The sequence below is a fragment of the Armigeres subalbatus genome, chromosome 1 (genome assembly GCF_024139115.2).
Source record: "Armigeres subalbatus isolate Guangzhou_Male chromosome 1, GZ_Asu_2, whole genome shotgun sequence".
Taxonomy (NCBI): domain Eukaryota; kingdom Metazoa; phylum Arthropoda; class Insecta; order Diptera; family Culicidae; genus Armigeres; species Armigeres subalbatus.
Window position 1 is genome coordinate 30632195 of NC_085139.1, and position 17709 is coordinate 30649903.

Sequence of the window (17709 nt, forward strand, 5' to 3'; positions counted from 1 at the left end):
AAGTGGCTCACACTATTGCCAGTCATATTATTTTCAAATTTATTTAAGACATTACAAGACAAAAATAGTTCATAACTTTGGTAATACATGTTTATGATTTGATCAATAGTTCAATTTCCCGATTGGTTTCATGAATTCCCGCATTTTTCCAGGTTTTTTTCCGGTCGGGTTCAATTCCCGTTTTTTTTTTTCGCTTTTCCCGGTTTTCCCGACTGGATGGACACCCTGGGATTACTACTCCTGGCCACGTCCAGCAGTACTTACTTAACGAAAGGCCCCCGACTCAGCGACACCCTCATAAGTTCCACGGAGTTGGATATTGGGGAAGGTATTCGTTGCGTCAGGATTTGCCTGTAGCTGACACAATATGACCGTGGTAGATCTTACACTCTAACACACCACTCAAAGGTGTCTACCCAGCGTTACGGGGGTTGATGATACTTTTATCAAATATACACTGAGATAAATGATGCGGTAATGATAAACATAAACTTGTATTAGATAATACTATATTCGAATTCAGTGGAAATAAATACTAATTTAGTTAAAATCACTGAAAATGTTGTGAAAAATACTATGTACTAAAGAAATTTGTCATAGTATTTTTTAGAGTGCACTCGTGTCAAAATAAAAACAAACAGTTCGTGTATTTCACTACGGTGAATTTGCTTTTCTGTTATGATAAATATGGTCGTAGTAAAAACAAATTTGAATCTATAGTAATTAAAAAAACATTGTGTTTTCCGTCGGAAACAGTCGAAACAGTAGATACAAGACACTTTTTGTTTAGTCACCATTTTGTGTTTTGAATCAGTCAGTCCCGTTTATTCGTGTGCTCCTGTTTGCTTCCAAAATATGGCCGAAAAGAACAAATCTGCAGAAGTAATCGTCGATAAAGCTCTGAATGAAGCTCTGGAGGATTCGGAAGAGCTGATTGAAGGTAATTGCATAGCTCAAAAAACAATAAACGGCCTAAAACATGACTAAACATTTTAGAGGACAACTAAAACCCAGAGCTTGAGGAGCTCATCGTGAAAAAAATGGGGATTGGATGTTTCGGTGTATTCCATTTTGATCGGTAAGTCATCGTTTGATTTCGGACGTATATGCCCAAAAAAATTTTTAAATCATTAGTGTTATTCACATACTTAGCTAAAGAAACTGCATATTTCATTATCTTAGAAGTTTGTGTGAGCTTATGTTAAGTCCCAAGCCAAAATAGCGAAAGGGTGGTGAAAACAGCTTAATTTTACAAAAATATACGGGCTTAAGCCCCAAAAGCAAATCAGCGGAACACTTTAACCGAGACCTAAAACCCCCTACGCAATCCAGTGGAACGGCAACGAAAACACCAGAATTTGACAATAAAGGCCCCCACGCAATACAGCAGAACGACGATGGAAACGTAAAAATTGTCGAATCTGCCGTTTCCGTCGTCGTTCCGCTGTATTGCGCGGGGGCAATCTTTATTGTCAAATTCTGCTGCTTCCGTTGTCGTTTCACTCGATTGTGTGTGTGGGGGGGGGGGGTTACTGTCACTAACCGCAAGTCGAGCACATCTGTATATGGCCGCCCATATACAGATGTGCTCGACTTGCGGTTAGCGGCAGTTTAGATCTCGGTTAAAGTGTCTCCATGTTTGTGCAGGATAGGAAGAAACAGAGCTGATACGTTGAAGATTCTGTTTGTTTGCATTATGCAAACAAGTGAACAGTGTTTCAAAAAACTTTGCAGCAATGAAGAAATTTGGTGCAAAAACAATTTAAAACATTTATACGTAAAGTTTAAAAACATCATAACTGCCATCATCTTCTTCTATGACTTTACATTCCAACTGGAAGTTGGCCTGCTTTTCATTCCCTCAGTTATTATTTGAAAACATTTCTATACCCATGATTGCATGAGTATGTATCTTGTGCGACGAGTTCGATGGATACACGCACAGGGTTTCGAGAATATTTCCCACCCGAAAACATCCTTGAACGGAACTAGAATATAACTCATAGTAATGAACTGCTTTTTAATTTTTTATACGGGCTTAATTCTTCCCCATTCATTTGATCATTAATAAAACTCATGCACACAGGTGCATACCTACCTGTCGTATTTTGAAATTATAAACACCGCTGCATGTGCGCCTTACTGTCAAAAAAAATTGTTGTCATTCTCAGTTCATTCCAATCTTCAACATTTGGAGTAAGTTTCCTTCGTTCTCTAGTTATTCTGCTGTAGTCGAATAATTGTAAGTACAAACACTGATAGTTAATAATACTACTAATATCTACCTACAGTTTACATATTTTTAACATTTTAGTGGTTCGGAAAGATATCTTGTGCGAGACGGATTTTTAGCAACGAGATCAGCTCTACAAAATCCTCTGTTTTCTTCACCATAACAAATCAACAATTAGAGGATTTTTTGATGCAACATTGCAGTCGCCAAACCACTCGTGCCGATCTTTTTTTGGAGCCAACATCCTAGCCACTAAATGTAAGCTGATTACTAAAATATTTCCGCAAGGCCTTTTTTTTTTTAATGAAGCTATCCATTGGGGAAGACGTAGGGTGAAGCCAGAGTAAAAGCAACGGCGCGATGCGACGCCACGCGACAGTGCAATTTAACAGTTCATTGTGGTTCATTGTTAATAATTGACGTGAGTCGCGTCGCATCGCACGTCGCGTTTACTCTGGCGGGCACTGTATAGGTCATTTGATGGAAGTTTCATTCACAGCGGAACATACAATCCAGCAATCTGAAAATGAGCGTAACGTGTATCTGTTTTGCCGCAATCGTCTGATACGGTATTTATGCAGTTTCAAGTCTAGCTAAGACGTACCCTTCAGTAATTCTTGCATGATAGATTGTACTTAATATAGTTTTAGTAAGATTGTTGCAGGGCAGAAGATAAGAATTTTTTGTACTGCTTTGAGTGAGGGAATTTTCAACCTTTCAACTAGAATCGTGTAGCATCTATTAACATCTTCCACATCCCCCTAGAACAATAGGTACATAAATAAAACACCAAAGTACGCGAAGTTTTCGTGCCAAACAATATTTGAAACCCTGACTGAATTTGTCCAATAGGAGACTTCCTACAACAAGTCTATAATAAGAAATACATATTGACATTTGATAATACAAGTACCAAATTAATATAAGGTAAACGCTTATTTCCAGCAGACAATAATTCTGTATATTGATCTAGTTTTGGCTTATAGGGTAACGGCAACAATAGTGCAGATATTAGCAAAGCCAACAAAGATTTGTTTCATTCATTTAATTTATTTAGCTTACATCAAAACAGATAACACTGAATCAAACATTTGATGCCATAATATACGGTTCGAGACCGTATCTCTGCATCTTCAAATGTGCCCCACGCTCACCAAGTCGTTCTGCACCTGGTCAGCCCAAGTCGTCTCGTACTTGCCGGATCGGAAGTGAACACCATCTTTGCAGAGTTGCGGTCCGACATTCTTGTAATATGCCCTGCCCATCGTTTATTTATTTATTTATCATCAGACTAAGGCCGGAGTGGCCTGTGCTGCACATAAAAGACTTCTCCATTCAGCTCGGTTCATGGCTGCACTTCGCCAACCACGCAGTCTGCTGAGGGTCCGCAACTCGTCCTCCACCTGATCGATCCACCTTGCCCGCTGTGCACCTCGCCTTCTTGTTCCCGTCGGATCGTTGTCGAGAACCATTTTTACCGGATTACTGTCCGACATTCTGGCTACGTGCCCGGCCCACCGCAGTCTTCCGATTTTCGCGGTGTGAACGATGGATGGTTCTCCCAACAGCTGATGCAACTCGTGGTTCATTCGCCTCCTCCACGTACCGTCCGCCATCTGCAACCCACCATAGATGGTACGCAACACTTTCCTTTCGAAGACTCCCAGTGCGCGTTGGTCCTCCACGAGCATCGTCCAGGTCTCGTGTCCGTAGAGAACTACCGGTCTTATAAGCGTTTTGTAGATAGTCAGTTTGGTACGGCGGCGAACTCTATTCGATCGAAGCGTCTTGCGGAGTCCAAAGTACGTACGATTTCCAGCCACTATGCGTCTCCGAATTTCTCTGCTGGTATCGTTATCGGCGGTCACCAGTGAGCCCAAGTACACGAATTCTTCAACCACCTCGATTTCGTCACCACCGATAGAAACTCGTGGTGGGTGGCTCACATTGACCTCTCTTGAGCCTCTTCCTATCATGTACTTCGTCTTCGACGTGTTGATGACTAGTCCAATCCGTTTAGCTTCGCTTTTCAGTCTGATGTAGGCTTCCTCCATCCTCTCAAAGTTACGTGCCATGATATCAATGTCGTCGGCGAAACCAAATAACTGGACGGACTTCGTGAAAATCGTACCACTCGTGTCAATCCCTGCCCTTCGTATTACTCCCTCCAAAGCGATGTTGAATAGCAGACACGAAAGACCATCGCCTTGCCGTAACCCTCTACAGGTTTCGAAGGGACTCGAGAATGCCCCTGAAACTCGAACTACGCACATCACCCGATCCATCGTCGCCTTGATCAACCGTATCAGTTTATCCGGAAATCCGTTTTCGTGCATTAGCTGCCATAGCTGGTCCCGATCGATTGTATCATATGCGGCTTTGAAGTCGATAAATAGATGATGTGTGGGCACGTTGTATTCGCGGCATTTCTGCAATACCTGACGTATGGCGAACACCTGGTCTGTGGTAGAGCGTTCACCCATAAATCCCGCCTGGTACTGCCCCACGAACTCTCTTGCAATTGGTGTTAGTCGACGGCATAAAATTTGGGAGAGTACCTTGTAGGCGGCGTTCAGCAATGTGATTGCGCGGTAGTTGCTACAATCCAGCTTATCGCCCTTTTTGTAGATGGGACACACGACACCTTCCATCCACTCCTGCGGCAGAACCTCATCCTCCCAAACCTTGCTAATCACCCAGTGCAGCGCTCGAGCCAGTGCTTCACCACCGTGTTTAAACAGCTCTCCTGGTAGTTGGTCAACTCCAGGGGCTTTGTTGTTTTTCAGCCGGCCGATCTCCTCCTGGATTTCCTGGAGATTCGGAGCCGGAAGTCGCATGTCCTGCGCGCGTGCTCCTAGGTTCATTACCATACCGCCACCGTTGTCTGCCATATCGCCATTCAGGTGCTCTTCGTAGTGCTGCCGCCACCTTTGGATCACCTCACGCTCGTTCGTAAGAAGGTTCCCGTTTATGTCCTTACACATATCGGGCTGTGGCACGTGGCCCTTACGTGAACGGTTCAACTTCTCATAGAACTTTCGTGCGTTATTAGCGCGGTACAGTTCCTCCGTCTCTTCACGGTCTCGATCTTCCTGCTGGCGCTTTTTCCTCCGGAAAATCGAGTTTTGTCTGTTCCGCGCCCGTTTGTATCGTGCCTCGTTCGCCCTCGTGCGGTGTTGCAGCAATCTCGCCCATGCTGCATTCTTCTCCTCAACTAACTGCTCACATTCGCCGTCATACCAGTCCGTTACTTGATTAGGTGATTTCCATGTGGCCTTGTGGATATTCTTACGGGGGAAGAAAGTGCTTCGGACTACCATTCCGCGGGAGGCTGCAAAGTTTATGCATCGTTGGCCGTTGTCGTTCGATACGGTATGCAGACTATCCGGTCCGATGACCGGTCTATACATTTCCTCCCTTCCTACCTGAGCGTTCATGTCACCGATGACGATTTTGACGTCCCGCAGTGGGCATCCATCGTATGTCTGCTCCAGCTGCGCATAGAACGCTTCTTTCTCGTCGTCGGATCTCCCTTCGTGTGGGCAGTGCACGTTGATGATGCTATAGTTGAAGAAACGGCCTTTTATCCTCAGCTTGCACATCCTTGCGTTGATTGGCTGCCACCCAATCACGCGTTGGCGCATCTTTCCCAGCACTATGAAGCCGGTTCCCAGCTCGTTGGTGGTGCCACAGCTTTGGTAGAAGGTAGCCGCTCGATGCCCGCTTTTCCACACTTTCTGTCCTGTCCAGCAGATTTCCTGCAGCGCTACGACATCGAAGTTGCGGGGATGTAATTCATCGTAGATTATCCTATCGCAACCTGCGAAGCCTAGTGACTTGCAGTTCCATGTTCCAAGCTTCCAATCGTGATCCTTTATTCGTCGCCTAGGTCGTTGCCGATTGTATCGAGTCGTATTATCTTCTATGTCGTTCGTAATAGTTGTTTTTAAAGGCGGCTTATTGGGCCTGCGCAAACCTCCTGTCTCGTCGGAGGGCCGTCGTGTCAGGGCTGTTTAGCGTCCCACCTAACACCAGGACTTGGGCTTGTGCGCTTTGAGCGACACACGGTCGCTTTGGCGGAGCCTACTTGCGGATACATGCAGCTTTTTATAGAGGTTTAACAGGGCCCACTGTCAAACCCCACCACATCCTAGGCAGGCGCCACAACTCGCAGATGGCCTGGGGAGGGATCGTCAAGCCCTTGGACATAGTCCCTGCTGCCCTGCCCATCGTACCTTTCCGGTTTTAGCAACCTTCTGGATAATGGATTCACCATAGAACTGAGTGAGCTCGTGGTTCATCCTTCGCCGTCACACACCATCTTCTTGAACACCGCCAAAAATGGCCCTAAGCATCCGTATCTCAAATTCTCTGAGGGTTTGTAAGTCCTCCTCGAGCATGGTCCAAGTTCCTTAGAGGACTACCGGTCTTATGGGCGTTTGGTACATGACTCATTTGGTGGGTGGTGAATCTTTTTTGACCACAGTTCTGGAGCCCGTATTAAGCTCAAATTCCACAGATGTGCCTTCGACACATATAAATGAATCGCGTGTTTTGAGCGTGCTTATAGCGGCACACTAGGAGTTAACTTTCTGAAATCAGTATGGCGAAAGGTATCTAAGGTTTCTCAAAATTAAGCACCTTAATCGAAAAAATATTTGGTAGGCGTAGTAGCGGACACCATCCTTCATAACTGGTACCAAATAGCTTTTCATGCGTTAGATGTCTTTCGCCAAACAAATTTCTGGCGGTTAACTCATGCTGGCTATTTGCACATATACAATAGCGCCTGGATGTGGAAGCGGCGGGTAGAAAATCAGCCAGTGCCAATAATTCATTGACTGGATCTGTTGAAAATCGTACCCGGCTGTTACATCCGGCTCTCTAAATGACACTTTCTAGCGCAATGTTGAACAACAGGCACGACAGTCCATTACCTTGCCTTAATCCTCTGCGGTATATACTGTCGTATGCATTTTTTAAATCGACAAACATATGATGCGTTGTGACCTGGTATTCACGACATTTTTGGAGGATTTGCCATACAGTAAAGATCTGGTCCGGTGTCGAGTGGCTGTCAACAAAACCGGCATGATAATAATAAGTTAACTTCCCATAAACTCATTCACTATTACTGACAGACGACAGAAGATAATCTGGGATATCACTTTGTAGGCAACATCGCTCGGTGATCGCTCGAAAGTTCGCCCATTTCAGTTTGCCGCCTTTTTTGTAAATGGGATATATGACCCCTTCCTGTTCATTTTTCCAGATTCTGACAATCAGTTTGTGCAGTAGCCTGAAAAGATCAAAAATGATTTGATAGAAGGCTCGAGTAAATTTAACTAAATAAAAGGCTCAGATGCACGGGCAAAAGCATATAATGAATTATTAATTTATTTCATTAACAATTCATCCTAAGGTAGCGCGATTTTTTCTATATTATTTCTGACAATGACCTTGGAGTTAATATACAGTTCTCACTCATCTATGACCGTAGGTGGCCACCAGATGGCCTTCCGGAAAACTCGGAACGTCCGTAACAATGTTCATTTTGTATGGTTCGTCCTAGTGCAGCGCAATTTTGCCTTGTACCGAAAGGCTGTAGGATTACTTAAAAAAACAACTTTTAATAGAAGGCCCGGAGACCCATAGTGTTGTATACCGATCGACTCAGTTCGACGAGCCGTGTGTGTGTATGTGCACAAATTGTGTAGACACACTTTTTGGAACTTAGCATTACGCGATTTACTCGCAACAAGTTGCATTCGACGGGGTTGGGTCCCATTTCCTATTGAAAATTGGCCCGATCGTACATTGCATTTGATCAGTTGCATTATTTTGATCAGTTGAATGTTTCTTCGCAGACCTTGCGTTTTAGATCTCTTTTGGTATCTCTATGCAGAGTTAGATGTCTACCATCCATTGAAACTCCTACCGACTTGGATGGTGCCGTTGATACTATAACGTTGCATATCGTGGAAGCTTTTGAAGAAGCTTTCCCCTTGCGTTCTGTGAAAACCTCTCCGATTTGGCTAAGCTCAGGAAGCAGTGTAGAAGGAGTTGGAACAGACGCCATTCAGCAGGGACGGATTCTTTAAAGTTGGCTCGCAAAGCTTACAAGAAGGCTCTACGATCTGCTGAACGATTCGGCTGGAAAAACCTTTGTGCAAATGTTTCCAATTTGAGTGAAGCCAGTCGATTGAATAAAATTCTTGCGAGATCCAAGGATTTCCAAGATTTCCAAATTCGCAAGCCAAATGGCGACTACACTTCTTCTGACGAAGAAATATATTAGAGCACTTATTTGATACACACTTCCTTGGATGTGTAGATATAGCATCTTCGGATGTTCCTGATGTCTTTTCATGTAGCACAAACGGTATTGGAGTAGTTTGGATTTATGTCGACAAACAAAATTGTATATCAGAGAGCCATCTCCGGTAGTTGCAAACTATTTAGGGTCTGTTCACAAATTACGTAACGCGTTTGGGGGGAGGGGGAGGTCCACCGCAACAGCGTAAATGAAAATTTATTTATTCAGATTTTTGAACGACTAAAGTAATTGCTGACATGTGTTGATCAAGACGATGAATCCGAGAACATCTAACATCTTCACTATCTCTTTCTATGCATAATTGCCTCATATTAGTCTTTGTAGATTTTGACTTTTAATCTCAGAGCGGTCTATTTTTTTGTAAATTTTTCGATTTTTTTTAAAGAAACATGAATAAAATCAAGTATACATAGCAAGATTGATTTGTGTAAAAAATACCAAACAGCAGAACGTCCAAATATTTGAATAATCATGATTGTAAATTCTATTTCCGAAAGAAAAAATAGCATAATTGAAAGAGTATTCTTATCCAATGTTTCTAAAAAGCTTACCGGTTGAATCCACCAATAGAAAGTTCTGGACTCCACAAACGTTTTTAACCAGAACTAATGCCCTCATCTGATTAAAGAAAGCTCGAGTATTTTATCGTCTGATTTTTTCCTATGTGTTTTTAAATGTTGGAACTCGCCGAACTTTGAAAAGGGAACATGAAATTCTGCTTTTTAAATATTTGTATGAGAGCTAAAAATCAGCGAAAAATCTCTAATGAAGCTTTCAAGATTTGTAAGCAACATTGGATTCCATGACTTATAGAAAACTGACAAGTATTCCTGACAAGCTGTTCGGCTCACGGACATCTCTTCGAAACGGAATTTATCATGTTACAACTAGCTGCAGTTTGGTTTTAGATCATGTGTTGAGAATATCTGCTGCTTGTAGAGATTAGTATAATAATATAGAAACTTCGATTGTTCCTAGTTGTTAAAAAAATGAAAAGATAAATGCGTAATATACGCGTAAAGAAAAGTAATTAATATTATACTTATTGAAAGTGTTCGAGAATTTCTTAGAGTGTTGAACACCACGAGATATCCGAGAGCATTTTGAGCGAAGCGAGAGATGACTGGTTGAAATCACAGAGAAGGAGAAGACAGCTCAGTTTTGTAACGATATTGAAAGTGAACGGATGTGTTACGCGTTACATGGGGGAGGTGGTATCAAGAAAATGTTACTTTTTGTTACAAGGGTGAGGGAGGGGGTAAAAAACTCGTTACGATTTTTGCGTTACGTAATTTGTGAACAAACCCTTAGCTAATCTGTCTAAACAGAATTGCACTGTTTTAGTCAAGGCCTTGACTGGCGACTAAACTATCACATGGCAAATATTCAACGTGTTAAATCTTTCGTCTGTGATGGTTGTGAATCCGATTATGAAACTTGTTATCATCTGGTATGTAACTGCCCAGTTTATGCGCAACTGTGTTTCCAAATATTTGGTAAACACTTACTAAATGAAATTGATGACTACAGAAACCGTTCATAACCCGTTGTGGTAAGGAGCTATGAGCTTTTGTACGTGTTGTATACGCTGAATGCCCTCTTCAAGGGTCCCTTTCCCAAACTTCCCATTTTTTCTCCCATCCATATTCCTTTCTTTTTTATTCACTTCCTTTTCCGTCAGGTGCGTGATGAGAAAGGCTGTGAAGGCGATGGCACAAATCTCCCGAATTTAGGTGAACGTGCCCCTGGAGCCGACGTTCTGATACCTGATACCTGATGAGCAGGAGGTCGTGTGTTCAATCTTAATTCTTTCTATGTTTCACGTTCTTCCAATATGATTTCTTTTGTTGAACTTTCACACCAACAATTCCCAAAATCTCCCGCGGTATCTAGAGCACCTAGAGCGATCTAGAGAGGTCGTAGGCTTCTCTACATTTTCTTAAGTATGCATACTTAACATGTCTGAACTAAAATAAGTATTTGACTAACCATGCTTTAACTTCAATAGCATTCGTGAAAACGGGGCCACGATATATCGCGACTGTTGAATAATATCTTGCTTCTATTTAAGAGATAGTGATGAATTCTAAATAAATATAGATGGAAGTGATGGTACTTTCATATGATAGTCAGTCGTGCGTTAAATATATCCATATTGAATTGATAAAGCGTTTAAACAAATCAATTTTGTTTTCTCCAATAAAGATAATAAAATCAATTATGTTATATATAAAACTTTTTTTTTTAAATATATATTTCAGATACTAAAAACTTCATTTGCTGCACAATATTTCACGCAATCGTTAAGCCGGTGCGAACATCGGGACGGAAGTTACCATTGATTCTGCAAGCACAAACAGAGATGCAAAACCGAACGAGAGTTTCAGGAAATAGTGGAAGAGCTACGTAACGAGCTGAAAGAAGAAGAAGCTGAATTTTCTCCAAGCATGTTCGTGATCGGTAATGCGGAAAAAAATGTTGCCTTCTATGTTGTAACATCGCGTTTGCAGTTCAAGTTACCTTAATTCCTCCGCTGTATCGATTTGGTAGTTAAGCTGAAGTTTGTTCTGAACTACAACTTTCACGAAAGTTGCGAACTATTCTGGTACTTCGTTGCTAAACAATTCTACAACATCGACAGCTCGCGAAAGTCGAGAAATAGTCAACTGCTGTAGCTTCTCGCATATTTGGAAGGCTGAGAATCATCAACATGAACTGTCATCTGTGCCATATTACGTCCAACTGTCTGCAAAGTTTCTTCAAACACTTAACAATTCATCATGGCACACCTACCATCTTCAAGTATACCTGTACAGCATGTGTGCCCTCGACTTCGTACCAGAATCTACATCGTTTTAAGCGACATGTCATTTCCAACCACGCCGGTTTATTCGAGTCCAATGACCCCGATGGTGACAGCGATCTTGGTAACGCCACGCCTCATGTCGAAAATATGACCGCTCCAGACATCACAGAAGAAAATGTGACCCAAGTGCAAATTCCAATCAGGGCAGAAGCTGATCATAACGTAAATGAAAATGAAGAGATGGAGAAAATTAGCTTAGAAGACACAGATATTTTAGATTTAAGAAATAAGTTAAGAGACACGTTTTTAAACTTTTCGCTAAGTTTACACAGTAAGCCAAATTTCACGAGAAAAGATGTTATAGATCTACAAAAAAATATTACCGAACAAATCGTGAGACCGATTTGCGATACTCTAATTAAAATATGTCCTTTAGTTAATAACAAAGACATCAATGAGCTAATCGAGGATATTTATCAACCATTTCAGTTCATAAGCTCCGAGCAAAAACTAAATACGACATTGCAAAATATCCAATTAAACGATTCATTACAAACTGTCAATTACAAAAATAGTGATGGAAACATTACTTCGAAAGGCTGCCTTATGCCAATTAAGCATCAGTTCAAACTGTTTTTCGAGAGTGGGAATATTTTTAATGACACGATTAATCATATTAGGTTGCTAGAAGACAGAGAAAATATTACTAATATTGTCAACGGTACTTTATGGAGACATGTGAAACAATCATTTAAAGACAGATGTGTTATACCGTATTTCCTATACTCTGATGAAGTAGAGATGAATGATGCTATTGGTGCTCACTCAGGAACCCACAAAGTTACAGGACTATACTATAACTTTCCAACAATACCTCCTCACTTCTTAGCACGATTAGAAAATTTATTCGTTGCTGGTTTTGTTAAAGCATCTGATATGGCAAAGTTGGGTCCATCTGTTGCTTTGAAAGAATTGATTGATGTACTAATTGACCTGGAGCAAAACGGCATTGAATTGAATATAGATGGAAAAACTATTCGTGCGTATTTTGTACTAATGGCTATACTAGGAGACAACTTAGGGATCAACACTTTAATGGGGTACGCAACATCATTTAGTTCTATGCTGTTCTGTAGGTTTTGCACTATGAATAAATATGATTGCCAAAAAATGCTAAAACTTGATCCAAATTGTTATCGAACTATAGAAAAGTATGAAACTGATGTTCAGTTGAATTTCAAAGAATCTGGTATAAAAGAAGAATCTGCTTTCAATAAGTTGGAATATTATCATGTAGCGAAATTCACTAGTGTCGATTTAATGCGACTTTTTTCACACGGTATTTGTAACTACGACATGTCATTAGTTCTATTGCACATGATGGAGAAAATGCACATCCCATTGCAAACAATTAACTATAAGATACAGAAGTTTGATTGCAAAGAAACAGAGAAAAGGAACACGTTCAAGTATATCACCAAAGAACAGATTAAATCAACCAATTTTAAAATGACAGCAAGAGAAATGCTATATTTCGTACACTATTTCCCTTTGATTTTCGGTGATCTAATGCCTGAAAATAACGAAGTTTGGGATTTTGTTTTGTCTTTGGTTGAATTAATAGATATAATTTTGCTTCCTCAGTTCAACGAACAAATTCTCACTACTTTACAAGAGCAAATAGTTTACCATCATACTTTGTACAAAAAAATATTTGCAACACATTTAAAACCAAAGTATCACATACTGCTTCACTACCCAGACATAATAAGGAAAATTGGACCACCCCGGTATACCTGGAGTTTTCGTTTCGAAGCATTCCATCAGGTTTTCAAGAAATACTGCAGGAATATTACATCTAGGCGCAATATATGTTTAACGCTTTGTACCAAAGCCAGATTGATTTTCATGAACGACATCAAAAGTTTGAACAATTTCAAAGACGCACTTTGCTACAAAAATGCAGTAAGGCTAAGGTTGATAAATTTACCATATTTTTCACATCTTGCAATAACAAATGAATTATTAACCGCAAATTTCGAAGCTTCATGTACTATTACCAGCAAAGGCGTGGAATACAAAGTCGGTCAGTTCCTAACTAAATCATCAATGAATATGAAATCAGTCATGTTGTTTGAAATTAAAGATTTACTAGTTCATAAGAATGAATTATTTGTTACATGTCAGCAATGGAGTGTTGAATCATACTCACAGCATTTGGCCTCCTTTAAAGTGATCAATGATGAGCCGGTATTTCACATATTCAATGTAAACTGTTTTGATGGACCCCCAATTCACATCTACGAACAGCAAGGGCATAGTTACATTAGGCTTAAGAAATACTTTATGTAAATATCATTAAGTTGAAGTTTTTCGATGAAATAAAAAAAAATAACAATCAATCTTTTAATATTTTTATTTATTGTGAAACAATATTGAAATGAATAATCTCACCATGCATTCTTTGTTGAGACAAAAATTTAATGTTTTCAAAATTACTACAAAATTCTTGATAAAATAACTACACTTATCTGTTTACCACAATAAAAATAATTTTGAAAACACCATGAAACATAGTTATTTCTACTCCTATATTTTGGTTTTTGCTCATGGTAAAATTGACAGCATTATGATTTTAGGATGAGCAGAACAAGTAGTCTGCACAAATTTAGTGGCGTTGTGTTTTCAATTTAACCCTACAATATAGTATTTTTAACTGTAAAGCTGCTCTCAGTGTAGTATATTAACAATATAGTCCACTTCGTAAATCCCCATATATTAGGCAAGAGACAGCACATTCACGCCATATTGCGTCATAAAAGGTATAACTAACGCTTGAAAACGATAGCCAAGGGGTGTAATTATTGCAAAAAATAAACTAATTTAAAAAAAATAAAAAATTGAGTTACATTTTTCAAAATTTTATTTTTAAGCTCAGATATCAAAATGGGGTCATGGTATGATTTCTAGCATATTATTTCGAAAAGTTACACTGCATATTGAATTATACGTTTAAACCTGGGTGGTACGAATAGAATCGATTTGGTTGTCAAACTGAAGCCAAACTTTTCTATTGTGCCGGAGCCAAACATTGAAGATTGTGGTTATGTTCGTTTCTGATCTTATATTGAGAAGTATTGTTATTATTTGTGGAAAAAGTAAAAATAAACTTTGTTTGAGTTTTGTATTTTTTGTAACAAATATTTTCACATTATATTTCGAGTGGAAAATTAGTAGGAATGCAGATAAAAAGCACTCGTTACGAAATTTCACGAGATTCAGCAGCTGATTGGAGCAGGAATGTATGTAAACAATCGTAAAGTCATGTAGAGTCTAGAGAATTTGTGCGCCCTCATGCAGCATGGAAAGAGAAATTCGAAGAGCGAGAAATGTTTGACAGCCAAGAACTTGCAATATAATTTAGTTTATGGTAGGGATTTCAAAATATCCCTCTACTCGCTTGAGCGCAGAAAAACGGCTCTATCCGCAGCACCCAGGTTTAAACACCTCCCGGAATGTCTCTTCACTACATTGCATGCCTTTTGTGACACCGTGTTGCTACTGCATTGTCTCTTCAAAGTTCAAATCAGCCAGAGTGGACTATATTGGTAATAGAGTATATTTGCTTTTATGCTCAGGGCAGTCGAGAAAAAAACTCCAATCCTACACGCAAACAAATATTGCAGTCGAAACTACCATTCCGAGGGTTATTTTAAGAAAATGCACCGACGATTCAGCAGATAACAAACCCGTTTGATTTTACCATGCGCGCAGTAAAAATCAACTGTGATCCCATGCGGAATGTTGCCAAATGAACTGAAACAGTGGTGAATTTCTCTGAAACCAATTGACAGAAATTTCATGGTTGTTTTGAAAACAGAGCGTAGTCTACAAAATAGTAGTTTTTACCACGGATTTTTTTTCTGTGTGTGGTTATCAATAGCGAGCTGTTGTTTTACATGCGGGAATTTGGGTTTGCGATTGTTCTTCGAAAACATGACCCTGAACCGAGAATAGTAGATTTTTTTTATCGTAAAACCAACAAAGACTTTTTATCATTTTTATCAAAAATGAAACAATTCCTCCTGAGTCATAAATACCATCTATGGCGGGATGAGTGGAATGACCGTTTTTCGACAGTCAACATTGCGCGTATGAACTTTCTTCTGGAAGGAGGTTCTCTATTCATCCCGTGGATTCGCATAAGTGTCTCTGCTTATGAAACCACCCCACCCATTTTTGGCCCTTCATATAGGAATTTGATGAAATACAAACCATGAATATACAACCACAAATTTGATGAAAACACCTGCCAGTGCTACTGGTAGTATCATCACCATCAATAACTGTTTCTGCCAAACGTTCAATGGACAACAAATGGAATTTCGCTAGATGGTTTTCGGCTTTCCGCCGAATGACTTTCAGCCAAATAAACCTTCCCCTGCTTGAACAATTTCCCGTCAAAAAAAAAATCGTCGGAATCCAAAGAAATGTCTTTAAAATTCGGGAAAATTACCCGTTGAAACTGTTCTCCGTAAAACTTAAATAAAAAAACCCGGCGAATTCCGAAGAATTGTGTTTGGAAATTCTGAACTATTTTCCGTTGAGATTCAAAGAATTTCTTGTTGGGATTTGCTCCCCTCCAACCTCAATGTGTCCGAGAGGCAGAAGTGGTTGCCATAGGACTACCAAGGCCTAGAGACCCATAGTGTTATATACCAATTGACTCAGCTCGACGAATTCAGGTGATGTTTGTGCGTGTGTGTATGCGTGTATGTATCCGGTACTCGGATTAGAACGCGGGATGAATTAATAACACTTTATTAACGATCGAGGAGGAAAAAAACGTGTGCTAATATATATTTAGGATGTCAAAAGCATCAACTGCATAAAACCCGCAATTGTGCACTAATTGGAATGGTGGATAAAGAAACCGCTCTGCGCTATCAGTTGCAGTACAATTGCAAGCGATCAATTTTGTGCAAAGAAAAGGCATATAAATTTACTATCTATGTGGACAGTTTGGGGCCCTCCTTAGCCGTGCGGTAAAATGCGCGGCTACAAAGCAAGACCATGCTGAGGGTGACTGGGTTCGATTCCCGGTGCCGGTCTAGGCAATTTTCGGATTGGAAATTGTCTCGACTTCCCTGGGCATAAAAGTATCATCGTGCTAGCCTCATGATATACAAATGCAAAAATGGTAATTTGGCTTAGAAACCTCGCAGTTAATAACTGTGGAAGTGCTTAATGAACACTAATCTGTGAGGCGGCTCTGTCCCAGTGTGGGGATGTAATGCCAATAAGAAGAAGAAGATGTGGACAGTGAGGCGATAGTCGTTAGAATTCACGATCTGCCCGCCACGATTAGCCATAGTTCCGTACAGGAAAATATGCTCAAGTACGGAGAAGTTATTTCTATCCGGAATGAAACATGGAAGCACTACTAGATTTCTAATGGTGTACTTATTCTGCGAATGAACTTGCTTCGGCACACTCCATCTTTAATGTACGACTTTGGTATAAATATATGCCGCCGGTCGCCGGTGTAACGAAGCAGCGCACCCGAACGTGTCAAGAACCGATCAGCAAAACCGCAAGAGTGACGTCCCCACCACACACGATGTGCCGTTCAGTCAGGCAGACTTCCCTCCGATAAATAACACCATCATCGCCTCCTAATTGGCAGATAAAAGTGAGGTTAAAAACGAAGGATCATCATTCGATAAATTGATGATTGACACGTTCTGTGCACTGTCTCTTGTGTTTAAAATGGAGGAAAATGTTTGACAAATGACAATGAAAACCCTGCTTTGATTTTTACAATTGAAGTGATGAGATAGCGTAAATTTTGATTCCAGTTTTAAATTTTTTCGAAACCTAACCTCACTTTTAATTCCAATACATCAACAGTAGAAAAACGACCACAAAAGGATGACGAGTGGACTGATATCGAAGACAACGCATCTAATTCATCGTCCGAATACAAAGTACATAGTAACAAACAAACGTCGGCGGTCAAAGCGGTGCAAAGAGATGGATGCAAAAAAGGCTTGTACGGACCAGTGTTTCCTCAACGCGGACCAGATGAAAATTGTTGAGAAAGTTAAAAATAAATTGAGGAATAAAAATGGGAAAGGTGGTACTAGTAAGTAGTATAAAATGAATATCGGCTCTGTGAAACTGAATGCGGCGAGTGAGCCTTGAAAAAACGGATTAGAAAAATAATCCCCACGATTGTATGTTGAAATGTATAAGATATGATGAATAACGAATGTGTCTGATATGAAATAAGAAAGGGCTTAACACATGACGTCCTACTTATTAGACAGTTAT

The 17709-nt window shown here is 40.3% G+C and overlaps 1 protein-coding gene across 1 annotated transcript; it reads left to right on the forward strand.

Moving 5' to 3' along the window:
* Window positions 1–507: 507 nt before the first annotated feature.
* On the forward strand, window positions 508–17474 carry LOC134213827 (uncharacterized). Its single transcript, XM_062693203.1, has 4 exons — window positions 508–940; window positions 997–1078; window positions 10832–12715; window positions 17287–17474. The coding sequence occupies exons 3-4, from the start codon at window positions 11281–11283 to the stop codon at window positions 17472–17474; spliced, it is 1623 nt and encodes a 540-aa protein (XP_062549187.1). The 5' UTR covers window positions 508–940; window positions 997–1078; window positions 10832–11280.
* The last annotated feature ends 235 nt before the right edge of the window (window positions 17475–17709 follow it).

What these genes read in the sequence shown, in the direction of transcription:
- LOC134213827 (XM_062693203.1), top strand. Translation starts at nt 11,281, where the DNA reads ATGAACTGTCATCTGTGCCATATTACGTCCAACTGTCTGCAAAGTTTC. An exon ending in AATGCGACTTTTTTCACACG is followed by an intron (nt 12,716 to 17,286) that starts GTATTTGTAACT and finishes ATACATCAACAG; the next exon opens with TAGAAAAACGACCACAAAAG.